This window comes from Panthera pardus, unplaced genomic scaffold, assembly GCF_024362965.1.
Source record: "Panthera pardus isolate Hobbes unplaced genomic scaffold, ASM2436296v1 HiC_scaffold_15, whole genome shotgun sequence".
In the NCBI taxonomy this organism is placed as follows: domain Eukaryota; kingdom Metazoa; phylum Chordata; class Mammalia; order Carnivora; family Felidae; genus Panthera; species Panthera pardus.
In genome coordinates, this window is record NW_026526710.1 from 63494696 (window position 1) to 63509899 (window position 15204).

At 42.1% G+C, this 15204-nt stretch overlaps 2 protein-coding genes across 5 annotated transcripts in view; one reads left to right on the forward strand and one right to left on the reverse strand.

The window, feature by feature from the left end:
* The window catches only part of DYM (dymeclin), a 350855-nt gene that overhangs the window by 215545 nt on the left and 120106 nt on the right, over positions 1-15204 (reverse strand). The gene's annotated exons all lie outside the window — the stretch shown is intronic.
* On the forward strand, positions 12096-13163 carry LOC109275733 (L-lactate dehydrogenase A chain-like). Its single transcript, XM_053902682.1, is given in 2 exon segments — positions 12096-12610; positions 12612-13163. Coding segments are annotated over 2 exon segments (996 nt in total). The 5' UTR covers positions 12096-12110; the 3' UTR covers positions 13108-13163.

The window sequence follows — 15204 nt, forward strand, 5'->3', positions numbered from 1 at the left end:
AGAACTATAGTGGAGGGCCAGTTGTTGGGGGTCCAACTACAAAGTCTCGACCTTGATGGAAATGCTCAATATCTTAATGACGGTGGTTTTGGCATAACTGCACATAATTGCTAAAATGAAACTAGACACAGCAAAAGCAACTTTTACTGTATATAAATTATATCTCAATAAACTTGACTCCACCTTACCCTCTCCAAAAACATGTTGGCACGGATGCGGAGCAAGTAGAACTCTCATTTACTCCAGTGAGACTGCAAACTGGTGCAAATAATTTGGAAAACAGTTTACTTGTAACCAATATAAGTGAATGAGGCACAACTAGAACCCAGCGATTCCACTAATTATTTTTTTAGTGGACCAACAAAATGTTTACATGGGTGCACAGACAGGTACACGAATGTACACAGCATTGTCTTAATGGCCAAAAGTTGGAAATATCAAATACATATTACAGTAGAATGGGTAAATGTGAGATAGTCTTAAAATGGAATACTACATAATAAAAATGAACAAACTATGCGTCATGCAAAACCACAGATCAATTTTACAAATAAGCAAAAGAAGGAAGACACAAAAGAATACATAGCACGTGATCCCATTTATATACATTTCAAAGCCAGACGAAAAACTACAGCCCTAGATGTTGGGATAGTGGTTTCCTTTGCAGTTGGGAGGGGAGAGAGGTCAGGTGAGTGTGTGAGAGGAGTTTTGGGGGGCTAGAATTACTTGATCTGACTGACCAGCAGTTACATACATGTCCATTCACTCTATCATAATGAATTGAACTACACTTCATCTGTGTATTTTTCTGTATGTTACCACTAAGAAAAAAAATGTTAACTACTACAAAAAAAACAAAACAAAACAAAGTATGCATCCTTTTTTGTAAGATGAAGATGGTAAGTATATCCCACAGTGCTCAAAGTGGTTGTCTTTGTTTACTGGAACTGAAAGTGATTTGTTTTCCTCATTAGAATGCTTTGATTTCTGGGGTGCCTGGGTGGCTCAGTCGGTTAAGCATCTGACTTCAGCTCAGGTCACGATCTCGCGGTCCGTGAGTTCGAGCCCCGCGTCAGGCTCTGGGCTGATGGCTCAGAGCCTGGAGCCTGCTTCCGATTCTGTGTCTCCCTCCCTCTCTGACCCTCCCCTGTTCATGCTGTGTCTCTCTCTGTCCCAAAAATAAATAAACGTTAAAAAAAAAAATTTTTTTTAAATAAAAAAAAGAATGCTTTGATTTCTAAACTGAGCATGTAGTGAAAGAAATCCTAAAATCCGCAAAAAGTTCATGGGGTATCCTTACAACAATACTTCTTAAAAGAAATATATTAAAATATTGGATTAATGAGGAAAAAATCATACTTGATGTTCTATCTTTATTAAAGGGCATAGTCGTCAAGCGTCTATCTCTGTAACCAAGTTTATGTTAAGAAAACATGATCCCTAGCAATTATTTTTTCATTTTCAAATGAACATAAAAGAGCAACATACTTAATCTTGAACTACATCCAGTCATACTATAATACTAGGTGATGGGGAGGGGGGTCACTAATAGCTTCGTTTTTTTTACATGTGTTTACATTTAAAGCCCTCTTAAAATATCTGGTCACTGCTAGTTCCTAAAACAATTTTGAGTCAAATTCAGTTTTCCTAAGACAAAACAACATGATATTACTACCCCATCCTGTATCCCAGAAGGAATACTTTGACCATCACAAAAAGAAAGAGAAAGAGAGAGAGAGAGAGAGAGAGAGAGAGAGAGAGAGAGAATATCCCAAGCAGGCTCTGTGCTGTCAGCGCAAAGCCCAATGCAGGGCTCGATCCCATCAGCCACGAGATCATGACCTGAGCCGAAATCAAGAGTCAGACACTTAAATGACTGAGCCACCCAAGCGCCTCAAATTTACTTTTTATGTAAAAATATTCATATGAAATTCTTTACCTTCTCCAAATAAAAATCACGGTTAAAGTCTGAATTATGCATGAGATTTTGTCAGAAACTACCTAGATTAACTGTAGGATCAATTCTCAAAAAACACAGGAAATAAACAGTATCAGTAACCAAAGCGAATCCATTTGGAATCTACCAATAAGTTTCTACCCAGTAAAATCTTAGACTGATTACCCACATTAGCATTCAGCTTCCACTTGTGAAGGAGTAAATATAAATCAAATAAGTGCAGATGTAATAAACAATATAGATTTATTCCTACCTTCGGTAGCCACCATTTTTTCCATGTAGGTCTCCAAGTGTTACTTTTCTGGGAATTATAAACTGAGAATCTGTTACTACTCCCTGGTTGAAAATGACATTGATGGGAAGACGGAAGGAGTTTCTTCTCAAAACTCTGATCATTTCAATTTTAAAATGAATTTTTAGGGGCACCTGGGTGGCTCAGTCGGTTAGATGCCTGACTTCGGCTCAGGTCATGATCTCACGGTTCAGGAGTTTGAGGCCTGCATCAGGCTCTGTGCTGACAGCTCAGAGCCTGGAGCCTGCTTCACATGCTGTGTCTCCCCCTCTCTCTGCCCATCTCCCGCTCACACACTCTCTCTCTCTCCCTCTTTCTCATATAAAAACATTTAAAAAATTTAAAAACTAAAATGAATTTTTAAACGCCTTAAAGACATCTACCATCAAAGAATAGGATGGGAACTTGGAAGGCACTAGGAAACTAGAATCTTTAAAATGAGGACATCCGGGGCGCCTGGGTGGCGCAGTCGGTTAAGCGTCCGACTTCAGCCAGGTCACGATCTTGCGGTCCGTGAGTCCGTGAGTTCGAGCCCCGCGTCAGGCTCTGGGCTGATGGCTCGGAGCCTGGAGCCTGTTTCTGATTCTGTGTCTCCCTCTCTCTCTGCCCCTCCCCCGCTCATGCTGTGTCTCTCTCTGTCCCAAAAATAAATAAAAAACGTTGAAAAAAAAATTTTAAAATGAGGACATCCATCCATAAATATTTGAAATATTAAATTCATTTAATTAACGAATCCAATAGGTTCCCAAGATGTAAATGCTCAGCAAGGGGCATCTGGGTGGCTCAGTCGGTTAAGCATTCAACTTCGGCTCAGGTCGTGATCTTGCAGTTCGTGGGTTTGAGCCCCATGTCGGGCTCTGTGCTGACAGCTTGGAGCCTAGAGCCTGCTTCGGATTCTGTGTCTCCCTCTCTCTCTGCCCCTCCCCTGCTCACACTCTGTCTCTCTCTGCTTTTCAAAAATGAATAAATGTTAAAAAAAATAAATTAAAAAGTAAAATGGCTATAAATATCTACGGTTCCTTGAGATATTATATAATGACACTGTGAAACCATCGCGATTAGCAAGACATTGAAACACTCATCAGGATGATTATTAATAATAATTTCTGTAATATCAAAAAGATTTTCTTCTTATTAATAAACACAATTTTAAATATGTTAAAAAAATTTTTAATTGTATTCTTTGGAAGATGTCAATTTATAGATGTCTTATAATGTACATGACACATTAGTTTAACAATGCACTATATAATTTATGAATCAATTCACTTAAATTAGGGGGCTGCTATAAAAGGTTATATCAATGGGGTGGATGATCAATAATGTTTGAAGACTACCACACTCCAGAAAGTGTTGAAGGCGGGGGAAAACAGAAGACAAGGAATCTAAAGAGGAAGAAAAAAGCAGTTTCTGCCATTTAATGACGATCTCTACTAATTACCACATTAAAACAAAACCAAGCATTATTATCATTCACCCAATTTTACAGGCAGATTAAACTCAGAGAGCCTCAGTTCCTTAGTACCCAAGTTGCTCTCGGTCTAAAGCAAATACTCTCACCCACTGCCCTCACTGCGTCTCTGGCTCCCAAACAATAAAGGCAGCCCCTGGTCTTAGCCGTGAATTACAAACTGAAATCCTACCGTAGATCAGGTCTCCCGTACCTGGGATATAACAGGCCTAAATTCGATCGATTTGCTACCAGGAACAGCATTCTGTGCTTCACAAATGAGTCTGTACCCCAATTATCTCACCCCACTTCTCTATCACTTGAAAAGTGAGTCATTTTTTGTTTTTGCATGGATTGGGTTTTTTTGTTGTTGTTCTTCAACCTTCTGCTTCTGTTCATCTTGGTAATGCATGTGTATTTTCTTGATTTCCCCCTAAGGAACCATCATCTCTCCTAGGCATTTTGCCCCTTTCTTATGGTGAATAAACATTTACCAAATTATCCTTTTTTTTTTTTTAACGTTTATTTTTGAGAGAAAGAGAGAGAGGGAGAGAGCACAAGCAGGGGAGGGGCAGAGAGAGAGAGAAACACAGAATCCAAAGCAGGCTCCAGGCTCCGAGCTGTCAGCATAGAGCCTGATGCGGGGCTCGAACTCGAGAACAGCAAGATCATGACCTGAGTCGAAGTCGGACGCTTAACTGACCGAGCCACCCAGGCGCCCCTTTCCAAATTCTCTAACAAGTGTGCCCAGCTCCTTCAATGAATAAATTGATGGCACTACATTCAGGGTGCCCGCAACACTGAGAGAGGAGACGGGCAGGAATGTCATTTTATTTATTTATTTTTTTTTTTATTTAAAAAAAATTTTTTTTTAACGTTTATTTATTTTTGAGAGAGAGAGAGACAGAGCATGAACGGGGGAGGCCAGAGAGAGGGAGACACAGAATCTGAAACAGGCTCCAGGCTCTGAGCTGTCAGCACAGAGCCCGACGCGGAGCTCGAACTCACGGACCGCGAGATCATGACCTGAGCCGAAGTCGGACGCTTAACCAACTGAGCCACCCAGGCGCCCCTAGGAATGTCATTTTAACACCGTGTAGTAAGAGTGTTACACGGTCGCGTGGGAAGAAAGCGCTCACTCTGCCAGAGCGTTCCCAGGAGAGCCTCCCAAAGCTGCTTCCTGTGACCTGGGGCGTGCAGGTGAGTGACAGATCTGCATGCAGGTGGAGAGAGAGAAGGCATCTTCAGTGCATGGAACGCTATCACACAAAGCTGGTCAAGCACGGCCCTTCTGTGTTCCTAGCGCTTCGTCGGCAATGAGGAGTGAGATAAGGCTGGAAAGAGAGGACAGGCTACGAGGGCGGGGGCCACAGGACAGCGTTTCTCCAGGAATGCTCGACCCATTGCCCGATTCTGAAGGGCCCCAGGCAGGCCAAGAATTCAAGTCTTTTCTGATGTTCACACAAAAGAATGACAATTATCCCATATTCATTTTCAGGTGTACCTACGGTTAATACTGACCCATTACGAATGTACTAAATCAGTTATGGGATCCGTAATTGGCTTTCATAAACTAGAAAAAGGATCACCAGAGCTTACAGGAAATCCTAAGTCTTCTTTCCAGTAGCTGCTATGCAATGCCTGTTTGTGCTACCAAGCTCCTTATGCCCGGACAAGCGATGTGCACCCAGGCACGCACGACAGGCGTTTGGCATTCCTGCGCTCCCCGTTTTGTTTTGAATTGGTCATGGTCTTAAGTGATGCACTTTAACCTTTCTGAGTTATAAATTTGTTACATTGGCTTCCAAATGACCAATTAAGATGGTTGTGGGCTCTCTGGTTAACCCTCCAGAGCACAGTGACGCACAACTGGGAAGACCACCCCGCCACCAAGGCACGCTTCCCCGCGCCGGGCCACAGCCACCCAGCAGGATGCAACGGAGGCTCACGGAGCTCTGAGTCCCTCAGATAAGACACTTCCTTCCGGGGCCGTGAGGCCAAAGCCTCACCAGGACAAACCGTCAAAAGCCACAACTGGAACTGATCACCCACCTTCCCCTAAAAGCTCGTCAGGATGAACTGCATTATGCCCTGCATCCCTGTTTACCCAGAGCAGCAAAAAGGTCTGAAGTTCTATCACACCTGGGCTCCTCGCCATATGGTTCAGCACGTCACTTAAATAGCTCTCGCCATCCGGATCCTTCTACTAGCCCTCTGGAACCCAGGTCTTTTGGCGGGGGAGGGGGGGGAAACCCTCTACGCTTTCAAGTTCAATCTCTCTGAATGCCTCAGATATCACAGAAACCTGGGTGTCCCCTGAGGACAGTTCTTTCTCAGAAGACGTTTCAAGCGATGACTCACTTTTTCTCTCTCCACAGCCCATGTACCACAGACTCATTACCGCTTCCCAACTACCTCTCTCCACACATTCCCACGACCTTCAGACATCCCATCGGTCCTCCTTGCTATAGTTGTCTACAGACATCATTGTCACTTCTGCTCATCTTCCAGTAATGTGAGCACTGACCCCGTCTCTCTCTCAACACTACTCCGGTCCTCATTTTAAAAATTTCAACCTACTCTCAGTCAAGCCACCCAACAGTAAGCCTCAGAGGCCCTGATCTGCTGATTCACTTCCTCTATCCTACCTCAATGAGCCACTCCCAAGGCCGCACCCCGCCTACATGTTCTAACTGCGCCACCACTACAGTTCTGAATTCCTGCATTGCACGTTCTGGTTACTATCTCCCAGCTTTCCAGGTCACCTCCTCCGTGGAATACCAGACTCAAACCGTTTTGGACCTGATCGGGTCTCCATCACTTTTTCAACGTCCGTCACCACCCCCATGCCCTTGCTTCCCTCCTCACCCAGCTAGGTACTTTATTGTACCTATGTTATAACTCACACATTAGAAAACTTCCGTGAAAGAATCTCACAGAAGATTAAGTACAGCAGGAAAATTAGTGAACTAGAACACAAATCAGAAATTAGCCGAATGCAAAGAAGTAGAATTCTCAGAGAGACAGAGATTGGAAGAACAGAACAAGAAGGTCCAATATATGAGTGACAGGAATTTCCGAAGAGAACCGCAGAGACATAACGCAACACAATAAAATTGCCGATCACGCAAGCTACCAGAAAGGAGAGGTTTAAGGATCTCCATAACCACCTCTAGGTCAGATAACTAACAAGGTTAAATCCAGGTTTCAGGCTTTTTGCAGTGTATCATATCACTAAAAGAGGAGACAGAGTGCTAAGAGATCCCATGAGGCTCAAATCACACATATGCTACTTCTCCAACTGGAATGCATGAACTCCTAGAGATGGTCCATGATGTGCTAGGAATAAGCACATCAGAAAGGTCAACAAATAAGGTCAGAAAACAGACATGCTACTTTTTCCTGAACTATTAATTTTACACCAAAGATTCCAAGGAAGTTAATTAAGCCCATGAACTGGCAAATAATTCCATCTTAACAGAAATGAAACAAGCACGGATATGCTCACTGAAGGAGTACTTAAACGTGCATTAATTTAGAAGATAAAATATAAAACCTGAGCGTGGGCCAAGCGGCTTCTGACAAACTCCTCCATCCTTAAGGTTATGTACTCACTTGCCTCAGCTATTGTAACTAGGCTAAAAAAAGCACTATTATAGCTCTGGTTGCTATCTCATCAATGCGTGAATTACTACGATTGGCAGAATTCAAGAGCTGCTTAACAACAACAAAAGATTCTTTCTGTAACTGTTTTTGTTCTTTCTTTTGTTCTGCACTTACACGCTGCAGTTTGTGTAGAATAGAGCAAAAATGCTGGGAGACTGAGGACAAAAAGTGGTACGCAGAGAGGGAGAGATACAGGGCTCTGCCTCATCCCACGGTTTTCTGGTCACTGTGAAGTTCTGATGAGAAACCCTACAAACCACCCATCCTAGAAGCCTAATTTATTATACTACTGCCTTGTCTGCATCCACTATATATCACCACCCAGGGGTAAGTCAGGATCGTAACCAGGGGTAACTTACCAGGGGTAAGTTACAAGTAACAGACCCGTGTAATAATGGCTTCAATAAAAGTCCCAGAGTAGTTGCACTTTGCTCTGTGATGTTCTCTTGTGGCTCTACTTCGTATAGTCTGCATTCCTAAGTGTTACGCATGGTCCAATATGGCTATACCAGCCCCAGCCATCACATTTTCATTCAAGTCAGCAGGACAGAGGTAAGTACACGCATTCCCTTTAAGAACTCTACCTGCTGGGGCGCCCGGGTAGCTCGGTCACTTAAGTGTCCCACCCTTGACTTGGGCTCACAGGCTCACGATTCGTGAGTTCGAGCCCCACATCGGGCTCCATGCTGATGGTACCAAGCCTGCTGGGGATTCTCTCTCTCTCCTCTCTGCCTCTCTCTCTCTCAAAATAAATAAATAAACTTAAAAAAAAAAAAAAAGAACTCTACCTGCAAGTTTGCCCATATCGCTTCTGCTTACATTCCCTTGGCCAGAATGCAGACTATATATGGTTGCAAAAGGTTCTGAGAAATGTGATCTATTCTCGGCATCCGTGTAGTCCGCTAATATGGGGGAAGAGACAAACTAGCAGTCAGTGTCATACCATATTCGAATAAATCCTTTGCAATGCCCCCTAAACATGCCCCTTCCATCTGAGATGATGGAACAGCTAGTGTGCTGAACATACCCTGCCTTTCTGAGCCCTTTCTGTAACTCAGCTCAGGGGAAACAAGTGTGTCCAGATAACCAGTGAGCTTTATGGACAACTTGAGAACTGCCAGGAACACTGGTACACTTAACCAAGACATCCTTTTTGTGGTTGTTGTTAATATAAGCAACAGGAAGCCTCAAAGCACATGCTATTAATCATACCACAAAAGAAAGGGGTTAATAACTTCAGCTACTACACAGCAAGAATTTGCCTGCTTCCTGATTTGACCAAGTCAGCTATGAAATTAACGAAAGTAACAGCTTGGATTTAAGCCACGCCTTTCCTCACTGGACATCAAACTTTGCAAGTATATAGTAATGCTATTTTATTTTCATAATGTACCCTAACGACAAAATAAAACCTGGTATTTATTGGCACATCTTAAATCTCTCCTGCTTTAACATTTAATTTGCTATATACAAATATATACATACACAAGGATAAGAACTGAAAAAGAATGAGAAAAAATGGCAACAGCTGATTTGTTACACCGTGGTAGAATTATAGCTTATCTGTTTAAATATTCATTACTTCTAACATTCTTTGTGCTGTAATGTTTTAAACATTTTTATAAACACACAAAGGAATATATATATTACACACATACAGCATAGAGTATGGACAACAATAGATGGTATCACGAAAACATCACTGGTTTTGAAGCTACACTGGTTTTGAAAGTCCAGTCTTCCCACCTACCAGCTGTGTGACTTAATGAAAATTACGTAACGTCTGTAAAATAAGGATCACACTAGTACCATTTAATGTCTGTTGCTCTCATTGCCACCCTGCTCTCACCTATGATCAGTAGTGTAGGGGGCCAAAACCCACAAACTCTTATTTTACAAACTCCTTTGCCTGCTGGCTTCAGATTAGAGCAGACAATGAGACTGGAAGTGGACAAGAATAGAGAAGGCATTTTTCTTTCTGCGTCCGGTCGGCTCTCCAGCAGATGCAACCATGGTTCCACAGGCTTCCTGCTCGTGTAGGAAGGCTCTAAGGGTAGTGGAGCAAACTGGGGCCGTCTCAAAATCAAACGCATCTCAAAACAGAAACAATAGACCCACAAACTGTTATTTACTCAAACAGCACCATCTCTTAAGCGGTATAAATATGTAAATGGGCAGAATTGTTTTTACTTTTAGAAATATTCCTGGAAAGCTTTATACTTTAGAATAACTACTATTGAAAAGACCTCCTCTCTTAAAATTGGTATCTGTCAGTCTCTCTATACTTTCTAAGATAAACAAGCCGGGGGGTAAGAATTGACTAATATTACCAAGGCACAGAAATATTATTAGGAAGAGTTTTAAAAAGACGATTTAAAATGTTCCAACCCTTACCCTCAATCCATAGCATCAGGAGCCACTGGAAGTATAATATGTCAGACTATGAAAATATGTGACTCAGCAGCTTATGAAATTTTTAATTGCAAAATGATCTCAACTTGGCTTGCTTTTGCACCAAATGGCCTGAAAAACAGTACTGATAGCTAGCCAGGCTTCCAATTTGACGAAGTTATGGCCAGGGATGCTAAGGAGGTTGCTGCTGGATCTGCTTATCATCCTTTTCAATCATCTAGAAAAGGGGAGGCAATAGCCTTAATTTTGTCAGCAGAAAGGCTGAGGGAACACGAAACACGAAAGACAAAAATAAACGGTGTTTGGAAAAGTGGAGAAAGTGACACAGATGGGAGGGGGGAAAGATGAGGACGATAAAGGGTAAATGGCATTTGCTTTTAGCGCTTATCATGTTCTAAACACTTACTCACTACTTGTCATATATATGTTATTTAAATGTAACAGAAGCCCACAGGGTAAATGATATTCTAGCTTCTATTTTTAAACTGAGGGAATTAGGGTTCGATGAAGTTTAAGTAACTTAATCAAAGTGACACAACTAGCAGAAGGCAGGGCCCAGTTTCTAGCTCAGATCTGATGCCAAAAGCTTCCAACTCACCATCCCGCTGGGGAAGATTTCTAGCTGCCTCTCTCCCTCCCTTTCTTTCGCCTGGCCTCTGTCAAGTATGGGACCTCTATGGCCTTGTGGAAGTGAATCTGGAGACTCCCAAGCACCAATGAATTATACCTCCCCTTCTCTCTCCACTATTCATCCAACTGGATTCAATAAGCCTTTGAGGACCAGGGTCTGGCTCACAAAAGCAGAAAAACGAAAGATACTTACCATAATTCCGCAAGGAATCATGGTTCCATTTTTATAGACAGGGAAAGGCTTAGAGAGATACAAAACTTTCACAGGTTATAGAGATAATTAGATTACTTACGGTAAAGGGTTTAAACCCAGGTCTGGTCTACTTCCACATTCTTCAGAATCTTACCTAACAATTCTGAAAGGCTCAGGAGCAAAGATACAGCTTGTTAATGCACAAGCTGAAATTTACAACACTAACTCATCCTCACAGTGATTCTGTTCTTTTTACAACATTAAAAAAAATTTTTTTTTAATGTTTATTTTTGAGAGAGAGACAGAGTGTGAGCGAGGGAGGGGCAGAGAGAGAGAGAGAGGGAGACACAGAAGCTGAAGCAGGCTCCAGGCTCCGAGCTGTCAGCACAGAGCCCCCGACACGGGGCTCGAAGTCACAAACTGTGAGATCATGACCTGAGCCAAAGTTGGACGCTTAACTGACTGAGCCACCCAGGCATCCCCCAACATTTGATTATGAAATCTGTCAAACATACAGGAAAACTGAAAGAATTATATAGTGAATACCCATATACCCACCACCTCCATGTTACATGAACATTTTGCTGCATTTGTGATAACATCCCTACCCATCTATGCATCCCTACCTTCACCCATCAGTGTAGCTTATTTTGTTAATGTATTTCAAAGCAAAGCTCCAGATACATTTTATTTTTTTTTTTTTAAATTTTTTTTAACGTTTATTTATTTTTGAGACAGAGAGAGACAGAGCATGAACGGGGGAGGGGCAGAGAGAGAGGGAGACACAGAGTCGGAAGCAGGCTCCAGGCTCTGAGCCATCAGCCCAGAGCCCGACGCGGGGCTCGAACTCACGGACCGTGAGATCGTGACCTGAGCTGAAGTCGGACGCTTAACCGACTGAGCCACCCAGGCGCCCCTCCAGATACATTTTAAATGGGAGTCGTGAATAACTCAAAACAATAAATTTTGGAATATTATTTACTCATGTAAAAGGTGGTCCCAAACTATACCAACTATCCTTTAAGAACGTTTTTACTACCATTCACAAATTCTGTCAGCAAGTCGCCTTTGAATTTACTCCAATAGCCATGTTGAAATTAACATAAGTTAAAACAGCTGCTTCATAAAAGTTACACTCACTTGACTGTGAGAGAATTTAACAGTTTTAAAGCAAATCCATTTTAACTGCTTCATATTTCAAATAAGATTTGCCTTCCCAAAAAATGGAAATTCCCTAGCTTTAATATTCTTATTTTTTTTAACTCTTTAATATTTTAAAATTTCACAGTACTATAAATTCTGTCACAGAAGTCTTAGAAGCAGATCAAATCACTTCTAGCAAGCCTTGGAACCTTGTGAGTCAGGATCTCATTTGAAACTGACTGCTTTGGTACGGGAGCGGCTGCCACCAAGTCCGGACCCAACACCACATGCTGCCGACGCCCGCCTGCCCGAGGTGCACTCCCGATTCCTTCTGCTTCTAAGTCTAAGGTTATAGAGATAATTAGATATGGCAACTCTCAAGGATCAACTGATTCAGAATCTTCTTAAGGAAGACCATACCCCCCGGAATAAAATTACAGTTGTTGGGGTTGGTGCTGTTGGCATGGCTTGTGCAGTCAGTATCTTAATGAAGGACTTGGCAGGTGAACTTGCTCTTGTTGACGTCATGGAAGACAAACTGAAGGGAGAGATGATGGATCTCCAGCACGGCAGCCTATTCCTCAGAACATCAAAAACTGTCTCTGGCAAAGACTATAATGTGACTGCAAACTCCAAGCTGGTTATTATCACAGCTGGGGCACGTCAGCAGGAGGGAGAGAGCCGTCTTAATTTGGCCCAGCGTAATGTGACCAGCTTTAAGTTCATCATTCCTAATATTGTAAAATACAGCCCAAACTGCAAGTTGCTTGTTGTTTCCAATCCAGTGGATGTCTTGACCTATGCGGCTTGGAAGATAAGCGGCTTTCGCAAAAACCGTGTTATTGGAAGTGGTTGCAATCTGGATTCACCGGTCCCGTTACCTAATGGGGGAAAGGCTGGGAGTTCACCCGGTAAGCTGCCATGGGTGGGTCCTTGGAGAGCATGGAGACTCCAGTGTGCCTGTATGGAGTGGAGTAAATGTTGCTGGTGTCTCCCTGAAGAATCTGCACCCTGACTCAGACACTGATGCAGATAAGGAACAGTGGAAAGAGGTTCACAAACAGGTGGCTGACAGTGCCTACGAGGTGATCAAACTGAAAGGCTACACTTCCTGGAGCACTGGAATGTCTGGGGCAGATTTGGCAGAAAGTATAATGAAGAATCTTAGGCGGGTGCATCCGATTTCCACCATGATTAAGGGTCTATATGGAACAAAAGATGATGTCTTCCTTAGTGTTCCTTGCATCTTGGGACAGAATGGAATCTCAGACGCTGTGAAGATGACCCTGACTCCTGAGGAAGTGGCCCGTTTGAAGAAGAGTGCAGATACACTCTGGGGGATCCAAAAAGAGCTGCAGTTTTAGAGTCTTCTAATGTTGTACCACATCACCGTCTAGACTACAACGGGATTTTTAGTTGGAGGTTGTGTATATCGTGTTCTGTTATTCAAGTAATAACGTTAAAAATGGCCTAGGAAAAACGTCAGTTTCCTAAGTTACAAATAGGAATGGTTCACAAAGCCTTGCGGCTACATCCTGATGCTGGATGGTACCCATCTTGCGTCGTTCTAAGTCAGTTAACGTGAAACAGTTCCACTGCCTCAGAGACACCACCGCCCATAATGAATATGCTGCAGTTCGCTATTCAAACCAGATGTGTATTTACTGTGTGTTGTATGACTTACTTCTGGATCCTTCACCCAACATGCCTCGTGCAACTTTTGTTTTCTCCAGCCAATCACATCCTGGGATCCAATGTTTAAATTCAGCATTGCATGTATTGTGCGTAACTGCTCTAAAGGATCTTATTTTGTGTACTGTGTAAGTCAGAACATAGTGAACGTTGCCATATGATGTAAAAAGAAAGATCTACCTATAAACGATGCAACCAACTATCTTAAGTGTCACACCAAGCAACTGAAATATCAAATAATTTTCGAACAGTGAAAAAAAAAAAAAGAAAAAAGAAAAGAAACTGACTGCTTTATTCTATAACCTTCCTGGTGAATACGAATGAATTTGCTTCCCAACTGTCTGTGACAGAAAAGAGGCCCCGATCTTCCCTTCACAACTATTAAGAAGGAAACGAGCACAGAGGGCTGGCACACTGACTTTCACGGCCATTTCAGGCACGGTGGTCAGCAAATTACAAGGATAATACGAGAGAAGCCAAAACTGTAGTTTGACACCATACTACGTCCAATGAATATCATTTAGGAAACACCTTTTAGAAAGTCTAAAACCGGAAATACTTTTTTGCAGAGAGCAATTAAAAGTGAAATCGCTCCTGTTCCCACCCTACAACTGCACACAGGCATTTGGATTGCGGATACTGACCTATATACTCCATGTATCCCTGCAAGGAGCCACCACAAGGAACCAGCAAAATGAAATTAACTCTACTTTATAAGCCACACAATTAGTTTCAGTCCTGAAAATAAAGGAGGGTGGGAAAAAAAAAAAGGCATTCTTTCACCTGGTATATAAAATCTACCAAATCATTCCAAGTAAAAATGAACTGAGAATGTAATTATTGTTTATTTACAAAGCACTTCCTTTTCTTGAAAGTTCAAAGCGCTTTCATTAGAAATGTTTTCACAACTATGCCTGTTTCTGAGGGCCACATACTTTTTCTCTTACGGTAGTTTTTCTTTCTCGCAATGAGTCAGCCCAGAAAAAGCCAAAACTGAAGAGAAAAATAACCATCACATAAAATAAATTACAACCACTGCATAGCATACCTGTCGTAACGGATTCAATAACTTTCTCAATAAAAGTAACCGAGAGAGATAGGAGTTTTAATCTTCAAATTCTACTTTATTAATTTCTCTACGACAGCATCCGCCTAAACAAACAATCACAACTTTGGCCTTGCAATTTGGCTGGGACACCCACCACCGCAAGCAAAGGAAAAAAAAACATTTTTGATGGCTCATTCAAATGGAAAAGCCATATATCAGAAGTTATTGTGTAAAACCTCAGTACTTTGACGGAAAGCGCAGTGTGGGAGAACACATTTAATTAGGGTTGGCTCTTCAAAACATTAAATACTCGGTTATAATCACATTACAGCTTTGTCTTATAAAGAGAAAACACAAGAAAGTTCAAGGTCAGCCCTTCCTTGCTTCAAGTCTTGTTTTAGGCATCAGAGGCAAGTAAAAAGCTTGAAAATATAAGAAAAGACAAGGTCAAAGAAGTTAAGGATAGAACCAAAAGAAAACTAAATAACTGTTATGTTTTTCTTTCTCCCAATATCAAATATTCAGCGTAATTAGTAATTCTTCCAGTGACTATCTGAAATCTCTATTATAAATGTGTATACTGGGGGCACCTAGGTGGCTCAATTGGTTAAGCAGCTGACTTCAGCTCAGGTCATGAGCTCACGGTTCGGGAGTTCGAGCCCCGCGTCGGGCTCTGTGCTGACAGCTCAGAGACTGGAGCCTGCTTCACTTTCTGTGTCTC